At 38.0% G+C, this 18190-nt stretch overlaps 1 protein-coding gene across 1 annotated transcript in view; it reads left to right on the top strand.

Moving 5' to 3' along the window:
• The window catches only part of LOC124428261 (DNA N6-methyl adenine demethylase-like), a 63136-nt gene that overhangs the window by 38322 nt on the left and 6624 nt on the right, over positions 1-18190 (top strand). The window contains exons 3-11 of the mRNA XM_046972153.1: positions 6738-6980; positions 12805-13042; positions 13133-13368; positions 13684-15172; positions 15443-16690; positions 16974-17149; positions 17271-17624; positions 17692-17919; positions 17992-18146. Of these exons, the coding sequence (XP_046828109.1) occupies positions 6738-6980; positions 12805-13042; positions 13133-13368; positions 13684-15172; positions 15443-16690; positions 16974-17149; positions 17271-17624; positions 17692-17919; positions 17992-18146 (4367 nt within the window). The remainder of the gene's footprint in view (positions 1-6737; positions 6981-12804; positions 13043-13132; positions 13369-13683; positions 15173-15442; positions 16691-16973; positions 17150-17270; positions 17625-17691; positions 17920-17991; positions 18147-18190) is intronic.

The raw sequence follows: 18190 nt of genomic DNA, 5'->3' as shown, positions 1-18190 counted from the left end.
TAATTGACATAGATCAAATAACGAGAAAGAATTGAATGGGCGGGAAATCTTAATGGGCTGTATTACAATGAATACGTTAATAAGATATATCGTTAAAGAAGAAATGAAAAAGTCAATGATAAAATTGTTTTAAATCGAGAAAAGTATTTTTAAAAAAGTAAAATCGTGCCACTTTGTACGGAAAATCTCAAGCGACGCGCTTGAAGTTGTTCGAACGGCATCCGCCGGTTCTTCAATCGTAAGACGCGGAAAATCAAGAACTTCGTTTAAAATTTTACCCGATTACAAAACTATGTTATATTTATTGTTATGAATATATGTAAATACGATCAAGAGATATTGCTTTTTATTTTTATAAATTATTTATTAGATTCTTCGGATAGATTCTTAATTAAATCTATCGTAACATTCATTGGTCATAACTTTCATGTTTGTTCTTTTTTTGAACGTATCCGAGTTTTTCAATGCAATTTTGATTAATTGCTATTTGGAGCATGAAACACGATGAAAAGAAATTATTTCAAATCGACCGGGAGAAGAAAAAACCGCGCGTTGATCAGCGTTACACAGCCGACATCGTTCACATGTTGTTTACTACACCTCTTAACGAAGCTTCCCTTCCGTTTTCACGCTCGAAAACATCTCGGTTTATTGAAGCTTCAACCATCGCACGAGATGGCCCTACTCTCGATTTTTTTTTCTTTTTTTCTTTTTTTTCTCTCTTTTTTTTTTTTTTTTTTTTAAATAAAAATAATCCCCAGTCATTTATCTCATCCCTTTTCTTCATTCTACCCTAACGTCGACAATTTTGTTCTTTCTTTCTTTCTTTATTTATTTTTTTCTCTTCTCCGACGTTCTTCTATCTCTTTCTTTTTCGTTTCTTTTTTCCTTTATCGAAGCCAAACGCGAAACACTCGCGCGAAACTTCGTTGGTTGCGTAACCGCTCTATCGCGGAATTCAGGTCAAGTCTCGTATTCTCTCTGTACTGTTGCTAAAGCGAGTCGCCTCGCAAAATATCTGTTGATGATTATGAATGGGACTTAAAGGTTTCTATAATGACGATATAACGCATGTTCGTTCGTTCTCGGGTTAAGGAAAAATTATTTCAAAGGTACAATTTGATAACACGTCACGTACGAGTTACGTGCGTTAAAGTATATTTCAAAAAGTGCGTGCGTTTGGCGCGCAAAAAGAGGGAAGAGAGTGAGAGAGAAAGATATAGAGGGAGCCGGTGAAGCTCGTTTTGGCTTAAATCGACGGAATGTGAATCATCGCGAGTGGAATGACCGGAGGTAAGCTGAAATCGGCGGCTAGAGAGCGGTCGTTGCCCAGAGGCCACGCGTTTCAACGCTCTCATGAATTGACACGTTGCTATTACTATGGTTAATATATCTTTCTTTTCATTTCTTTTTTTTCCCTTCCAGTTACTTTCTCTTTCTCTTTTTTTTTTATATGTATTTTTATCTGTTCTGTTTGTTTCTCTCTCTCTCTCTCTCTCTCTCTCTCTCTCATTTCTTCCTACATATTTCCACATACTATCTTACGATAGCTAAACGAAATTTCGTCAGGAATAGACGAGATGGACCTTGAATCTCCACGGGAATACAAAACGAAAGACGCCATATATAATTAACCGACATTTTATGAGAGTAGGGGCTGTGAACGTATGGCCGATCCTGGATGGGTATTTATATCGGTCCCATGCGTGCCTCTAGGTTTTAACATTGACGAACAGTCATCTATGTGTTTCCTTTTCATGAGGACCATTCACAAAAATTGAAATTTGTATTACGTTATATTTTTTGAAATTGCTTGGTAAAATTGCTTAGATTTTTTTTTTTCGTTTACACATTATTAAATTAATTGGAATATTCACTTAATTAATTATAAGTTCTGCCCACAGATTTGTATTTCCCGCGCTTTGCTATATCTAAGGATATTTGCTTTCACGTGCGTTAAGCTTAGAGTTAGGGTGCATCCTAACAAAGCACTGTTGTAGTAAGTCGTGGAACGATCGTCAGTGGCAGACATTAACGTCCGAATAATTGGCCACGTGATCGACCACGTGGTTCTCTTGCGTAATGGATTCCCTTTCTAACCGGTAGCCACGAAACTCTCGGCCATAGATTCCACATCATGTATTTTTACCTGCCGATAGAAGAGGAAAAATTTTTCGAAAAGAAAAATGAAAAGGAAAATGATCCATTATGACATGTATTATATTTTCTCAACGATGATCGACGTTTCAAAAGAACCCATCATCTTTTTTTTGATGAAAATGGATCTAGTACTCAATATGTTCGAGAATATTGAAAGATAAATTTTTCAATCGACATGTAGTAAAAGAGAAGATATTTTTTTTTATAAAGAAAGGAAAAGAGATAGAGAGAGAGAGAGAGAGAGAGAGAGAGAGAGAGAGAGAGAGAGAGAGAGAGAGGGAGAGAAAGAGAAAGAGAGAGAATTGGATCAATGTGATTTACCAATGAACCAACGATAGAAGCAATAAAATGGCTGAACTATCATTGTCCCTATTTTCTGAGATATATAAAATCATTAACCATACGTAATGCGATTTTTAAATTTTGAAAAGGTGCTCAGGGGAGCGTAAGGCACCCTGGTATAAATATCCTCATGACGAAGCGAATCGTTCGCGATTTAAAAAGGAACGAAATAAGAGAACGCATTATCTTTTCAATAACCATGCTCGTTAGGTACCATCGACTTTGGCTTCCGCGTAATTTCGATCTCCATTGTTGGCAGAATTGTGATACACATCTACAAGCACACATCTATAGAAACATACATATGTACGTTATGACGGATTTATCCTTGAAAGATCGACCATCCGCTCAAACCATCCTTTTTAATGATCATTATGCGCAATAGATCGTTTATTCGTCGATTTATTTCTGTGATTTATGGATACGCAATATAATGGGGGATCAATCTTATTAAAGAAATCATAAATCAAAACCGATCTATCACTGTTTTATATTCGTTTATGGTATTTACGGATTGAAAAAAGAAAAAGAAAAAGAAGGAAGGGAAAAAAAGGAAACAAGTAACAACGTAAGATTCGATAAAAAATATTTAACAAATTAATTTAATTGTTGTTGCAAACTTATTATGCGATGGAAAGAAAGACAAACAAAAATACGTTGTACGATTAGATTTATTAAAAGAAGAAAAAAAATGTAAGCAGAAAGAAAAAATGATTTAATGAATTTCCACGCTCAAGTTCGGTCATTAAAAACAGGATGCGCTTTTGCTTGTCTTTGCCATTAAAGAGCCGTTGCTGTCTACGCGGTTTGGACAAAGGAGAGAGAAGTCCCTTTTTTTCTTCTTTTCTTTCTCCCTCTTTCTCTCTTTCTCCCTCTCTCTCTCTCTCTCTCTTTTTGCCTCGCATGAGTTTTTCTACGGCCTCCAGCGGATTTATTTCCGACGAGATCGTCCGAAAAATGAGCTCGTAAACGAGCATGCACGTCGGTCGTTATAGCGCGCTGTACTCCGTGGCCGTTAGAAAAATGAACGAACCTGTGCGTCGCGTTGTTTTAAATGAAATGGCCAAAAGGTGCTTCGCTTTGAGGCATCCTTCTTTTTTTATTTTTCCATTTTCTCTTGAAAAAAAAAAGAAAAAGAAAAAGAAAAAAAAAGAAAAGAAAAAACGAATGATTTAAGAAAACTCGACTCTAATTCTTTCAAGATCATGATTATGAAAAGCGATATTTTGAAAAGTCAAATTTCTTAATGATTTACGAACGAATGGTATACTATATGAGATTTGAAACGTGTGTAGAATTTTATGGAAAATAATTTAAGTATTAAATTCATAAGATAAACAAAAAGATAACCTTCGTATAGATGAAATTACATTCGGGTACGTAGGAAGAATACTCTTAAGAATTCTCCACAGCGAGGTATATACGAATAATCGATGAAATTATGGTGGTAATAACCGGCTAGAGTTCAGCCTGTGGTCATTGTCCCTCGTATGAGACAAGGACAAACCGAAGGTTTGAGCTTTTACCACGACTACGTCGAGTAACGTCGTTTGTGTCATTCGTCGAAACTCATCTTCGACGGGGGAGATCGATGAGTATTTAATGTACAATTCGCGACAAGTCCATTGAGTCTTCTTTTTTGCTGTTAAGAAGTAAAAGTTAGTGATCTGGTGAGGGTGAAAGAGAAAGATATGTGTGTGTGTGTTTGTATAAAGAGAGAGAAAGAGAGAGAGAGAGAGAGAGAGACGGTGAAAAAAATTACATTTACGCGAGTTATATAGCTGGGCATGGACAATAAAATATTGCGTCGCGTCGTTTCGTAATGTCTCCCATAAATTGCTTCTCCTTCCTCCATTCGGTATCATTCTTTTATCGGTAGAAAACAAATAATGACTTTCCTGCCCATCGTAATCGCACGATAAGTCAAATCCGACCGAGTTACTGTTCCCGTAATGCTTAGTAGTATCGATATTATATTTCATTTTACAAAACATATTTCATTAAATAAGATGTCAGTTTAATTCGACGACAAGTTTTATAGGTCGGTACATTATTTATTATTATTTTTATGTGATCACGTCCCGCGAAATTCTATGATAATAATAACAACAACAATGACGACAACGAAGTTTAATTCATTTCGATAAAGAAAGTTTTCATCTCGTTTGGAAGGCTGCCTTTCACGTGACGGTTTGAGAGCAGGGAATAAGGAAAGACTATTTATAACTTTGGCTGGCTTGAAAAAGCACCGATTAAAGTTCGCGATAAAAGACGACGGGAGAAAAAGAGAGAGAGAGAGAGAGAGAGAGAGAGAGAGAGAGAGAAAGAGAGAAAGAAAAAAAAGAGAAAGAGAAAAAGAGAGAGAGAGAGAGAGAGAGAGAGAGAGAGAAAGCGTCGAGATTTTCAAGAAGTCGATTTACCGTGAAAGAACATGGACTCCAAGGTAGTGAACGTGTGTCATTTTAAAATTATTCGTCATTCCAATCGCATCAATCGCATAACAAACGGATGAGTCTGTGAAGTTGAGACTGCTATTCGAAGATAGTGTGAAAAGAAGTTGTGTCAGTTCGTTACGACGATATAATGAGTCCTATTCTATTATTATATCTGTCATTTATTATTATTTAAATTTCTTGTTTTTTTTTTTTTTTTTTTTTTTTTTTTTATGAATTACGACTAGAGATTAATGGATCAATTTTTAATTATATTTACTTAGTTATACCATAGGTTGTTTCTTTCGTGAGATATTTCTTAATGACATATTATATTTTTATATATATATATATATATATTGAAATGATCGAGCACGTCCGGTCATACGTCGCAACTCGATTTATGTAAATAAAATATCTCAGCGGGTGACAGAGCAATCGGTAGGCAAATACGATTCTCTCCTGTGGGCTTAGCGTGGGCCCAAGACCTTGCCTATTTATAAATCCGATATGCAGTCTTCGTATTTGTGAGTTGTGTACTCTATCGTAAAATACACGGAGTTGAGAATGAAAGAGAGGAGAGGGTAAGATCGAATACTTGTATGATGCACGTGCGAGAGAAAATTAATAGCTGTCGATTTCTACATATATGTTATGTTGATGTGTTTCTCACCGTTAGTTCGAAGCCATATTTTCATATACCTTCGCGACTGTACTCCGATCGTATTATTAATATTGGAATAAATAATGTTTCCTTCACGAGATAATGAGCTTATATAATTATATGCATGCACGTTATTATATAAACTAGGTTCCATATTCTATTCAAGGTAAGATTATCATCGATTTTGTTCCATCTTTTTCAAACTATATTTTAGTCGTTTATCACATTCTTCTATTACGTTGTTAAACAGATAAATATCTATTTGAACGAAGCTTATAATTGATTACTCATTTTAAATGTAACGATTAGATAAAAGTGTGCGCTTTTTTCGGGATGAAAAAGTTGCATCCATATCGATATTTGATTTTTTTTTGTGAAAAACAAATGAAAAGAAATTATAATGAATTTTCATTATATTAATGATTCGGTTTACAATGTATGCGATATAGTTTTGATTTTGACGAGTACCGCGACCTCCGTCATGATCATAGAATTTACGAAACGAAGAATGAAAATTAGGAGAAGGAAGAAGAAGGAGAAGAAAAAGAACTAGAAGAAAGGGGAAGGGGTCATGCTTTAGTAGGAACGACGATGTTCGTTCAACCAGTTGGACTATGGAAACAGTTTCAGCCGCCTCGGCCTACTTAGGCCATGTAGCTATTTTTAGCATTAGGGTCACACCAGCGTATACTCAGTTCTCGTACCAGCATCCTTTTCTTCCTTCATTTCCGAAGATAAATATATGTATACGTCATTTCTAGTTTGTGTCGTGATGGTACGAAGATGAAACACAGTATTAGAAATTATTCGATGCAACTCTCCCACGTAGAAAAACATTCCTTTTTGTTCAGACTTCTAGCGTTGATTTACTGTAATTTTTATCTTAGAGTAAGATGCCAGTAAGAAATGTAGTTTTTAATATGTGTAGTTTCTTATTATTTATTGCGTAGTTTCTAAAATGATGTTCGATTAAATTTATTGTTTTCAATTTAATACTTGTAAAAGTTAACGCTTTAAACAAATTTATTTGAAATTTTAATAAAATCCTATATTTATATTGATATACATATTTAAAATTTACGAACGAGATGAGAGGACTAATATTGAAATACAAAATTTTTCTATTCTCAAATTTACAGAGTTATCGAAAAATCGCTCGACAAGTCAGCACGCCAGACAGTGCACCCGCAGGTCTTGGTAGTCCTCAAGCAGGCATCGGTGGTCTGCAGCAACACCAACAACAACAACAGCAACAGCAAGCGCAGCAGCCTCTGCATCAGCCGGATCCCATGCAGCAGGCCAAGGACAACCTGAACCCCGCGGCGAGTCAGCAAACGGCGGCTCTCAGAAACGGAAATCCTCCGCCACCCGTTGTCTCCATGGTGAGTAACTTAGAAATCTTTTTGCGTTCTTTTTTTTTTTCTATTACCAGAAGTTATCTTACAGTAAAGCTGTGAACACAAATACGAAAATAAAATGATACCTTTGATCGAAGATATTTTTAAATGAGATGATTTACGCATTAGTACTGTGCAATGGTTATATACAGATAATGAAATTTTTGGTAACATTTTGATAAAATAGTAGGACGATACGTTATTTTTTCTTGATAATAGATGTCAGGCCACTCTATCGCAGTTCTACTTACTTATCTATCTTTACTCAGCAGTCGCACAGTGCTCTGATTACTCTTTTGCCTTGTATACCAAGTCCTTATAGTCTAATAGCAATGATTGTACGAACACCTGCGATATTTTCCATTTACAGAAAAATGATGTCATTAATTGGGCTTATTTTCTTCATATTCTATTGTACTTCATCGCTTTCGAACATTCGATATCCAATTGTTAAATATTATTGTCGATAGAGAGTGCATTGGAGTATGGCCCAATAATGTCGATTTCGCTTCATAGCAATACTAGACCTAAGACCTTGACCTAGACCCTTACTACTTGCCGTTTCGACCTGCCTTCACACCGAACTAAAATTGCATTAGAACTCTCAGAGCCTGGGGCAATGTGGTATATCTGTTTATAGTAAGGATTAGTGAACGTTCATGCTTATCATGGTATCACTTATCCAACAAGATTAACGAAGAAAGAATTTCATCATTTACTCATCTACAAATGAGCAACTATTTTCGATAAGTATCTTATCTGGTATTATATGGTATCATATTATATGGTATCATATTCAATAATATTTAATCAGTGTAAAGGAAGGATGCAAATAACAATAGTGACTTGATCATCTATTAAAACGATCGCTACAGATACATGGAATATGTAACTCGACCTCAATTAGATATGTGTGTCCATTTCGAGACAATAATGCACGTGACAATTCTGTTATTTGATATGGTATGATCTTTTTGCAATAACCGCGAAGAGACTTCTATCCTGTTTACGAGGTAATCGGAGATTGCTAGCGATCGAACGCTGTTGTAGATCAAAATAAAAAACTTGTTCTAGAATATTCTTGTTCGTCGAGAAAAATTAATCGAACGTATTTGATTCAATTAATCTAAAACAAGTAAAGTGGCCGTTTATTTTCATTTTAAATCGTTCTGTAACAAGCTGAAATTTGGCAATAGTTTTTGATTAATGATTCAGGCCGTTTATAAGTACTTAATTTATCTACTTAACTGAATCTAGTTCGAACGCTTAAAGTAAGAAAAAAAAAAGAAACAAGAAAAAGAAAAAAAAAAAGAAGATAATAATATGCTGGAATGTGTTATAACCTGAAGCAAGACTAAAGAAAAGTTGGGGAATGAGACAGGCAGACAGACAAATAGACAGAGAAGGAGGAAGGTGGTATAAGATAAGGCGTGAAGGGTTCGAAGGAATAGAGGAATGTGGTCTTTTGTATTCGACTTGGAGAGTACATTTCGTTCTTCTTAGCTCGGCCAGTATGCGAGGTTACTGGGCAAACCAGTCTCCGACTACGGCATGCATTTATGTGCCAGCGACGATGGCATGTGTGTTTGTGTGTGTACAGTTGAGTGGTAGTGTGGAGAGGAGTAATCTGCGTGTAGCCGTACTGTCTTCTGGACTTCCACTCGGCCTCTCTCTTTCGCACTCTATCTCTCGGGCAGAACACCGTCCAATCGTCGGCCGTCAAGGTCACGTATAGACGGTCCGTCGAACTCTAGACTGTAAGTCACGAGGTAGTAATACGTATTCGGACATATCGCACTATCTGATGTCTCGTAGACATGTTGGATTCTTTAACATTTTATAAGATAATTTCTTCTATAATATTTCGTTTATGTCTTTATTCAAATATATATGTTTTATCGATTATATTATAAATTTAAAAAGAGGACAATCTGTACGATAACCATACGGAAGGTCATGAAAAATTATCAAAAGATAAAAGAGTGATCAATGGGAGGAGATATCAATGTGGATCAGAAAAAGCATGAGAGGAACACTAGTCCCATATCCCAAGAGAGGGATCTCGTTTTCTTCACGCATTCTTCAACGTTTTCTTCGCTTCCTCCCGCCTCGAGCATGCATCTTTTACACGTGTCGAGGAGAAAAGGAAAGCGTCGAAGACACGAAAGAGTCGTAAAAGGTAGACAGGTAGAGCAGCAACCTCTGAACATTCGTATGTATTAGCAGCAGTGCCGGCGACTATGGCGATGGTAGTGGTGGAGGTGATGGGTAGTGCTGGTAGTAGTGGTAAGAGTAGATGAGGGGCGGGAGAACTCGCAATTCCTCCTTCTCCAGTCTCATCCTGCTTCTCCTCCTACGCCGTTTTCGCGCCCCTCTCTTTCTCTCTCTTCTTCGTCGGCAAGTCTCTCTCTCTCTCTCTCTCTATCTATCTCTCCCTCTCTCTCTCTTTCTCTCTTCGTGTCTCTCGTTCTCTCACACATACCTCGTAGGTCGGCGGTTCCTGTTCCTGCGGGTATTGATTCGCGTTGGCGGCCGGTCACCGCCCCCGCAGTCGCCGTCTGTCGGTAGTCTACCCCTACCCTAGACGTTATACTGCCATTTCGGTAGCCGATTTCTGCACAACCCTTGACGCGAGGAAAAAAAACGACGTACTCTTCTCTTTCTTATCTTCATCTTTTTTTTTTTCTTTTCTTTTTTTTTTCCTTTTGGGATTCATTCAAGAAATTGGGATGAGAGTGCTTGTTTAAAATTGTCCTTCATGTTTTCTTTATTCAAACGTTATGCTCGAATTAAGATTACATTTTATATCATCATTATATAAATAAAATCTTGTATCCAACATTAAATATCACTTATATGAATTTTCTCATAATTTTTTTATTTTTTCATCTTACTTACTTCGATAAAATAAAAATACTTAAGTGATACTCAGTCGATGGTATTGATGTATTGATCTTTTCGTTAATCAAAAATGAATTATATTGATTAACAAGGTGTAAAATTTTTGTTTAATTTCGACAGTAATCGTGGAAAATTTGGCGTTAACTATGCATTTTCACGCATTATACATATTAGGTTAGATTCTGTAGGGTATAAAGCGCCATCTGCATACACAAACGTGCTCGATGTCGCTCGACGGTAATTGGCAATATCGTGGCGATAAAGGTATCAATGTTGTGTCGGCGTATCCATCGAAACGCGCAATTATGCAGTAAACCAAAACCACGAAATGCCGGGCGATCGTTGCCTGTACGCGAATTGCGTTCGACCGCGAAGCACGTGCGGTTTTCTCTTTCGCAATTGCCCGTGATAGATACATATGAGATAAATATGTATGTAGTAAGTTTATGTAAATTCCAGGAGCCAGTAAACCAACATAATAGAACAGAAATCTTTAGGATAAAGGAACAACTTTTTTCTTCTTATGAATATATCATCTTTTGTTTTTAATTTTTATATAAATTAATTAGCAAGAATATTATCGAAGAATATTTTAGAGATGCTTAACAAGTGAATTGTCAGCTGATTTTTGTATAGTAAGCCAACAAGCGAGGGAATAAGTGATGGTATCGGTACGGGTAGCTGAAGGAGGAGGAGGTAAATGCTGACACGACGATAAATAAACTTCTCTCTTGCTGCCCATGTATTCGGATGTATATGTACAACATAGAGTGTTCCGTTTTAATCAATTTACTCGAGTATCATCAGAATTATTAAATGTAAATTAGCGAATGATTGCATCAAGATAATGATCTTACTACTACCTATAACATGATGACCTCTTCTAAATGATTTGATATCGTTAGTAATTTTAATGTAATCCGTAGATTCATCAAGATGCTTAGCATCAATCAGTATGATAATGTAAAAGTTTATCGATAATGTACCAACACAATTTCTTCCGGTAATATAGTATTTTTTATGTAAATTTATTAGAAACACATAATTATGAAAATATAGTTTATCGATAATGTATCAATTTCTATTGCAGCAACACAATTTACATTCTATTAAAGTACTTTTGATAAAAATTTATTTGAAAAATATAATTATGAAAATGTTTAATAAAAAATATTTAAACAAAAATAACTAAACAAGATACCTAAGATAAAACAAATTATAGCAATATCGTAATACTGAAACTCTTCCTGCATGATCCATTTTGTCGAGTCGAAGACAAAGAACGAAAGGAAAAACACCGCTTTCATCGGTTTATCCGATTCTACCAGCTGTTTATTCGCACGCGATCAAGGAACAAGCTATAACGTGTTACGCGAAGCTAGACGTGCGCGCGAGCGCGAGTTGGTAAACGAGAAAGTAATGCGTGCCGATATAAACGTCCTATTTTCAGGCAGACTCGGTAAGTGAAAAGAATCTGTATTCAGCGTCGTCAGTGACGACGAGTGTGCTCGTAATACGGCACGTAAAGTGGTTCTGCCCTAGAGAGTAAGCGGAGCATGCTGGAGAAAGGAGAGTAGGTACGAAAGGTCGAGGGCAATGAACTCTTTCCGGGGTTTTAGCTGGAGAGTAGGAAGAGATGGAGGATGCAAGAGAGAGAGAGAGAGAGAGAGAGAGAGAGAGAGAGAGAGAGAGAGAGAGAGAGAGAGAAAGAGAAAGAGAAAGAGAAAGAGAGCAAGAGGCTGGCAGTCGACGTGGTTCGAGTTGGCGGGCAGGGTCTTGAGGGTTATGTTTGGGTGCTGTCACGGGACATCCCGTTTTATCGCGCCTCGGGCTCTCACGTTGCCCTAGGTCACGGTGCCACGAGAACGGAAGGATTTTCTCCCCTAAGGGCACACTGAGAGAAAGCGAGAAAGCTGCGAAAAGAGGGAAGGAGAGGTCTATCCGAGAGTAGAGCGTCCACATCGGTTGGTGTGTGGTACGGCAAGGGGTAGGGGCAAAGAGACCCCTGTCTCGCTTGGCGAGACGCCCGCCTTCGATGCTATCAACCTCGACCACAAACACGGATTCACGGCCACTTTGGGGGCTCTCACGGAGTTTCTCGAGCTCACTACTACCCTTCTATTATCGATCGTACGACGAAAGAAGCGATTCATTTAAGTGGTTTATGCTTTTGCATCAAAGAAGCCTTCAGATATCCTTCTGGATTACTGCCCTTTCTCCTTTTTACTTTCGCTGTTCTCTTTTTCTCTTTTTTTCCCCATTGAGAAAAGAACCAGGATTACAATGGGGATAGTATTTCGAGAACGTTGTTGACAACGAAAATAAAAGGAGTTCAAAATTAGCTAGACCATCGTTTCAAAGACCTTCTGTAAATGCATTTAATGTTAATGAACTAAAAGCTAATGAATTGCGAACCAGTGCACTAGACTACAATCGAATTGTAGTATCACTGTAATACAATGACTATAATCGAATTCAATGAACTTTAAGCTGGCAAATAAATGGAATTTTATATGTACAATTTATGCATGGTTTCCTTTTTATCGCTTAGATATTAATACCCAATTGATACGATATGTTTGAGCATATTTCGTATTTAGATCGATCGTCGCTAAATCAATCTACCTCTGGGATTTCCGATTATAGGATGTTGCGAGGAAATTCCTCTTCCTTGGTCGTTCGTTAATGGGATTACTTTCGTAATTCAATAACTGTTGATCGAACAGTGACACATAACAATTGAGGTCTAGTTAAATAATTTGTCTGGCAAATGTTACAATGTTATTTGACAAAATTAGGCTAAATAAAATTTAGATACTCTTCATAATTAAATGCAGGAGTTAAAGCGCACTGTTGAGATTTATATTAAATCTATTATTATATTGTGCACTTCGTATATTTGTTCTAGTCTCCCGGTGTAGTGCCATTTTATGGAGATTCTAGTGCTGGCTTTCGACCGGCAGCTGGTTTCGGTAATACAGTATGGCATCAGGGAGTTGGTCCTGTGGGTGCAGTCGCGGTTGAAACCACGCCAGCTGCATGGCCACCTCAACAATTTATTCAACAAATTCCTGCTCCTAATCAGTTAGAAGAATTAAGATATCACACTCAATACAGCACCGCAACGCCTTATCATCCTCAACCAGGTACATAAATAGGAATTGTGTAGTACAATTATTTTTAAAATAGGTATATCTATATACATTTTTATGAATTGGTATGAATCGTTATTACAGTCGCGTATCAACAGCAAACTTTTATAACTACTGATCAATCGGCATTTCAACGAGCCGGGACTACAGGACAATATACAATTACGGGGCAACCTTCACCCTTAACACCAGTGGCACCACAAACGGCAGCTTCGACACCTCAAAGGCCATTAAATGGTCAATTTATGGATCCTGCTTCAGCACCAACGCAACCCGTTGGTTACGAAAGACAGGATTATGTTAACGGTTACCAGCAGCAGGTAAGGATTGCTAGTAAAACTTATTCGTGGCAATGTTTTATGCAAAGGCCATATTTTTATATTATATTTGAAGACGAAGCTTAACATTCGTTGCTAAAATACATATTAAATACAGTGATACGTGCAAAATATGTATTAAAGCAAGAAGATAAATTTAATTTTTTAATTATCATATCTACACAATAATAGTGCTTTAATCGTATCATTGGTTTAATAACACATGTATTACATAGCAAAGAAGAGTAAGCGTCTCTTCTTGCGGATGATAAAGCTGCAATCGATTTTAAGTTACAGATCGAATGATCCTCTTTTCAGGATGTGACAATGGCACCACCACCTTCGACTACTCCAACAAGCCGTAGTAGCTCCGTACACATGGATACCCAACAGGCACAACAACAACCGCCACAGCAGCAACAACAGCAACCTCCTACGGACACGCAAGTAAAAGGGTTTGCCACAATTGCTGCGAATAATGTGTCGGGAAACGAGATGCCTGGGTATCCACTTCAACCGGGCCCACAGAGTTTACACAACTCTAACGGATATCCAGGCTACGTGGAAATGGGTCAACAACAGCTACAAAATCAGTGGCAATCACAAGTTGCTCAACAACATCAGCAACAACATCAACAACAGCAACATTTGCAACGGCAACATACTATGTCGGATACTAGTCAACGACATATATGGACTGACACTAGTACGAGTTCAAAAATCAGTGGTGTAAATAATAGTAATATGACGTGGTCGGATTCTACTCTTCAACAACACCATCAACAGCAAAAGTCTTCAAAGCAGCAGCTTCAGCAACAGAGTATGCAGAATACTATGAAGCAGCAAAATGAGCAACAACAAGCTATGCAGCTACAAGGACAACAAGAGTTGTCAAGACCGGGTAGTCATATGAGTTGGGAAAATGGTACCGTAAAGGAACCTCAAACTCCTCAATCGTGGACTGACAATACTGAGAATCAACAACAACAACAACAATCTCAACAAACTCAGGGAAGTTGGTCGCAGCAAAGTCCTAAATTAAGAGATACTCAGAACTCAAGATTGACGCCATCTACTCAAAAACAACATCAGGGGTGGCCACAACATTCTCCAAAATTACCAGATCATCAGCAAAATCCGTCCCAACAAAGTTCAAGAGTAACGCCTTCTGGTCAACACTCGTGGCAACAGAGTAGTCCTGAAATACAAACGCAACAAAATACAGGTCAACAAAATTCGGGATTAATTATATCCTCTCAGCAAATACAACAGCAGCAATGGTCGCAACAAACCAAACTTGAACAAAATCCAAGACTGACTCCCTCCAATCAAATGACATGGCCAGACACACCAACTAGTCAACCCAACTGGTCACCCAATAGCATGAAAAGTGAATCCAGTCAGCAACCTCAACAACAATGGCCAGATTCTCAACCTAGTCCAAGAAGAACACCAGGTCATCAATCTACGACATGGCAAAATCAATCATCGCAAGAAACTAAAATAGATAATCATATGACGTGGTCCCCATCTTCAGTAAATGAAAATCAACCTACGTGGGGTCAGCATACATCGAAACAAGATATGCAAAATTCTGGGGAAAGAATCATGTGGCAACAAAATGCAGATAATAGTAAAAACAATGGATATTCGGATAATCAAGACAACCATGAAAATAATGTATATGCTCAATCAAATCGAGTGAATCTGAACAGTCGGCTCAAATCAATGATTTTAAGCAAACAACAACAACAACATCAACAGCAGCAACATCAACAGCAACAACAACATCAACAGCAGCAACAACATCAACAGCAACAGCAACAACAGCAGCAACAACAGCAGCAGCAGCAGCAACAACAGCAGCAACAACAGCAGCAGCAGCAGCAGCAGCAACAACAACAACAGCAGCAGCAGCAGCAGCAGCAGCAACAGCAGCAACATCTTCATCAGCAACATCAACAGCAGCAGCAGCAGCAGCAGCAGCAGCAGCATCAACAACAACAACAACAACAACAGCAGCATCAACAACAACATCAACAACAACAGCATCAACAACAACAGCAGCAATTGCAACAACAGCAACAACAGCAGCAGCAATTGCAACAACAGCAGCAATTGCAACATCAACAAATGCAGCAGCAACATCAAGAACAGCAACAGCATCTTCATATGCATCATCAAATGCAAGGTCAGCATAACATTAATAACATTATTGGATCAAATGGAGAATATGTCGGAGATGATCGGTTACGAGAGTCACATGAAAATTCAGAGAAAATGCAAGAAAAGAGAACGGATCAGTACCTCAATCAATCGACAATCATGTCAATGGCGCAATCTAATGAAAATCTGACCGGTAATTTTTTATTGCATAGCCACCACCCTCGGGTCGATAGTTTGCCCGAAGGTGGTGGCTTATTAGAATGGACAGGAGGTGGAACCAGTTTAACTAATCATAACGTACTAACAGAGACCGGTGTGACTGCTATAGAAAATTTTATGAAATTTGCGACAGAAGATAAAATTGTCCTTGAAAAGCCTTCTGAGGAACAACAACATATGCACGAACAAACTCAGCAAAGATTATGGAAAGACCATAATAAACATCATGATAATTCTATCATAGAAGAAAAGACGTTTCAGCAACAGTGTGCTGAAAAAAAAACACAAAGACTCGAAGATCTACGAGAAGATACGAATGCAACTAAAAGAGCAAGAGAGGACAACCTTGATTTTATGCAGACTGCGGATACTTCTGTCATCAGCAAAATTGTAGTTGAGAATGAACAAAGATCCGTTGAAATGAAAGCAGACCAGTCATCCACGAAAGAGGAAGATAGTTCGGAGGTAAAGTACGCTTCAGATCAAACCATCAAGCAGGAGAACATAGGAGACTACAATTGCGCCATACCCGAAAGCATTGAATCCTGCAATGTTTCTAGAGGAGAAGACCATACTACGCTGCCTGTAAAAGCTGAACCTGGTCAAACATCGCATGATGCTTCGGACTATAAATTTAGAGGCGACGGTGGTCCCGCCAAAGTATCACCAGGTACTGGTTCATGGTGCTGTCGGAGAGGTGGCACGGAGCAACCTACGCCGGAACACCTGCGCGAAGGTTGTTGTCAAGGTCTTCAGACGAGGGATGAAATATTAGCAGATTCTCAACAGAAATCAGATTCTGATATAAAGAACGAAGGATCTAATAGTCCGAAAAGCGGCAACGCATCATCGACAACTAAATTGCAAGATCATTTGGACAAACTGAAGAACAATGTTAGGACCGAAGTACCGGACTGCAACTGCTTTCCTGCCGATAAATGTGAGTTGCTATTGCGTATTCAATACGACACTAACATTGAGAGAACACACTAACAATGAATATTTGCACACGAAAGAATAATTATATTCAAACAAAAGTACTAATAATTACGGCCAAAATACATCGATTATGCGCTGTGTTCAGAGATCCAGAGAGAAGTGTGTACATACCTAACCCAATTCCTTCTCGAGGATATAACATACATGGCATAAATGTTTCCGCTTCTGTTGCTTCCTTTCGTTGAAACGTCGGTTTCGTAAATAAAATGAGGTTCAACCACAAGGTCCACCTGAACCCGGCTCGTACTACACTCATCTCGGAGCGGCTGCAAGTCTGTCTGATCTTCGGAACGATCTTGAAAGAAGAACTGGGCTGAAGGGAAATGCAATAAGGTTCGAGAAGGTCGTTTATACTGGGAAGGAAGGCAAGACTACTCAAGGGTGTCCAATGGCTAAATGGGTAAGTTCAATTTGGACAATATTTTGTATTATTAATTAAAAATTTATGATATTAGTTTAATATTAAAAATCGGCCTAAATTATACTGTGGTGATGGGATTGTAATATCAGTGATTCGCTAGATAATACGACGATCCGGCATCGATGAGAAGATCCTTTCCATAGTGAAACATCGACAAGGTCATAAATGTGCGACGGCATGGATCGTTGTAGCCATGGTTGCTTGGGAAGGAGTTCCAACTCATGAGGCTGATCGCATTTATTCCCTTTTGAGTCACAAATTAAATCGCTTTGGTCTTCCAACGACCAGAAGATGTGGTACTAATGAACCGAGAACCTGTGCTTGTCAAGGACTTGATCCTGATACCTGCGGAGCGAGTTTTTCTTTCGGATGCTCTTGGTCTATGTATTACAATGGTTGTAAATATGCAAGAAGCAAAACTGTACGAAAATTTCGATTATCCGTTCGGTCAGAGGTAAGTTTTACTTATAGTAATAGCTATTTTTTCTTGGGAACACATGATATCAATGATTTTTAATCAGGAACAAGAGGTTGAAGAGAGAATGCACGTTTTGGCTACACTTTTATCACCTTTATATTTGAGTCTTGCACCGGAAGCATTTAATAATCAAACTCAATTTGAACGAGAAGCAAGCGAATGTCGATTAGGATTTAAACCTGGGAGACCCTTTTCTGGTGTAACGGCTTGTATCGATTTCTGTGCTCACTCTCATCGAGATCTCCACAATATGAATAACGGATGCACTGTGGTATGTAAAGCGTTCTAATCATTTTATTTTATATTAATGCGCTTATGTGTATAAAATAAACTTAATTTATAGGTAGTAAGTCTGACAAAACATCGAACATTAGCGAAACCTGAAGATGAACAGCTACATGTACTTCCTCTTTACATCATGGACGATACAGATGAATTTGGTTCAAAAGAAGGACAAGAAGAAAAAGTTCGCTCTGGGGCTTTAGAAGTTCTGAATAAGTATGTAATTCTTGTTCTACATTGAGTATAAATCACATGAATGG

Source organism: Vespa crabro, chromosome 11, assembly GCF_910589235.1.
Source record: "Vespa crabro chromosome 11, iyVesCrab1.2, whole genome shotgun sequence".
In the NCBI taxonomy this organism is placed as follows: Eukaryota; Metazoa; Arthropoda; class Insecta; order Hymenoptera; family Vespidae; genus Vespa; species Vespa crabro.
The sequence above is the reverse complement of the archived record's forward strand: the minus strand, read 5'-3'. Positions and strand labels throughout refer to the sequence as shown.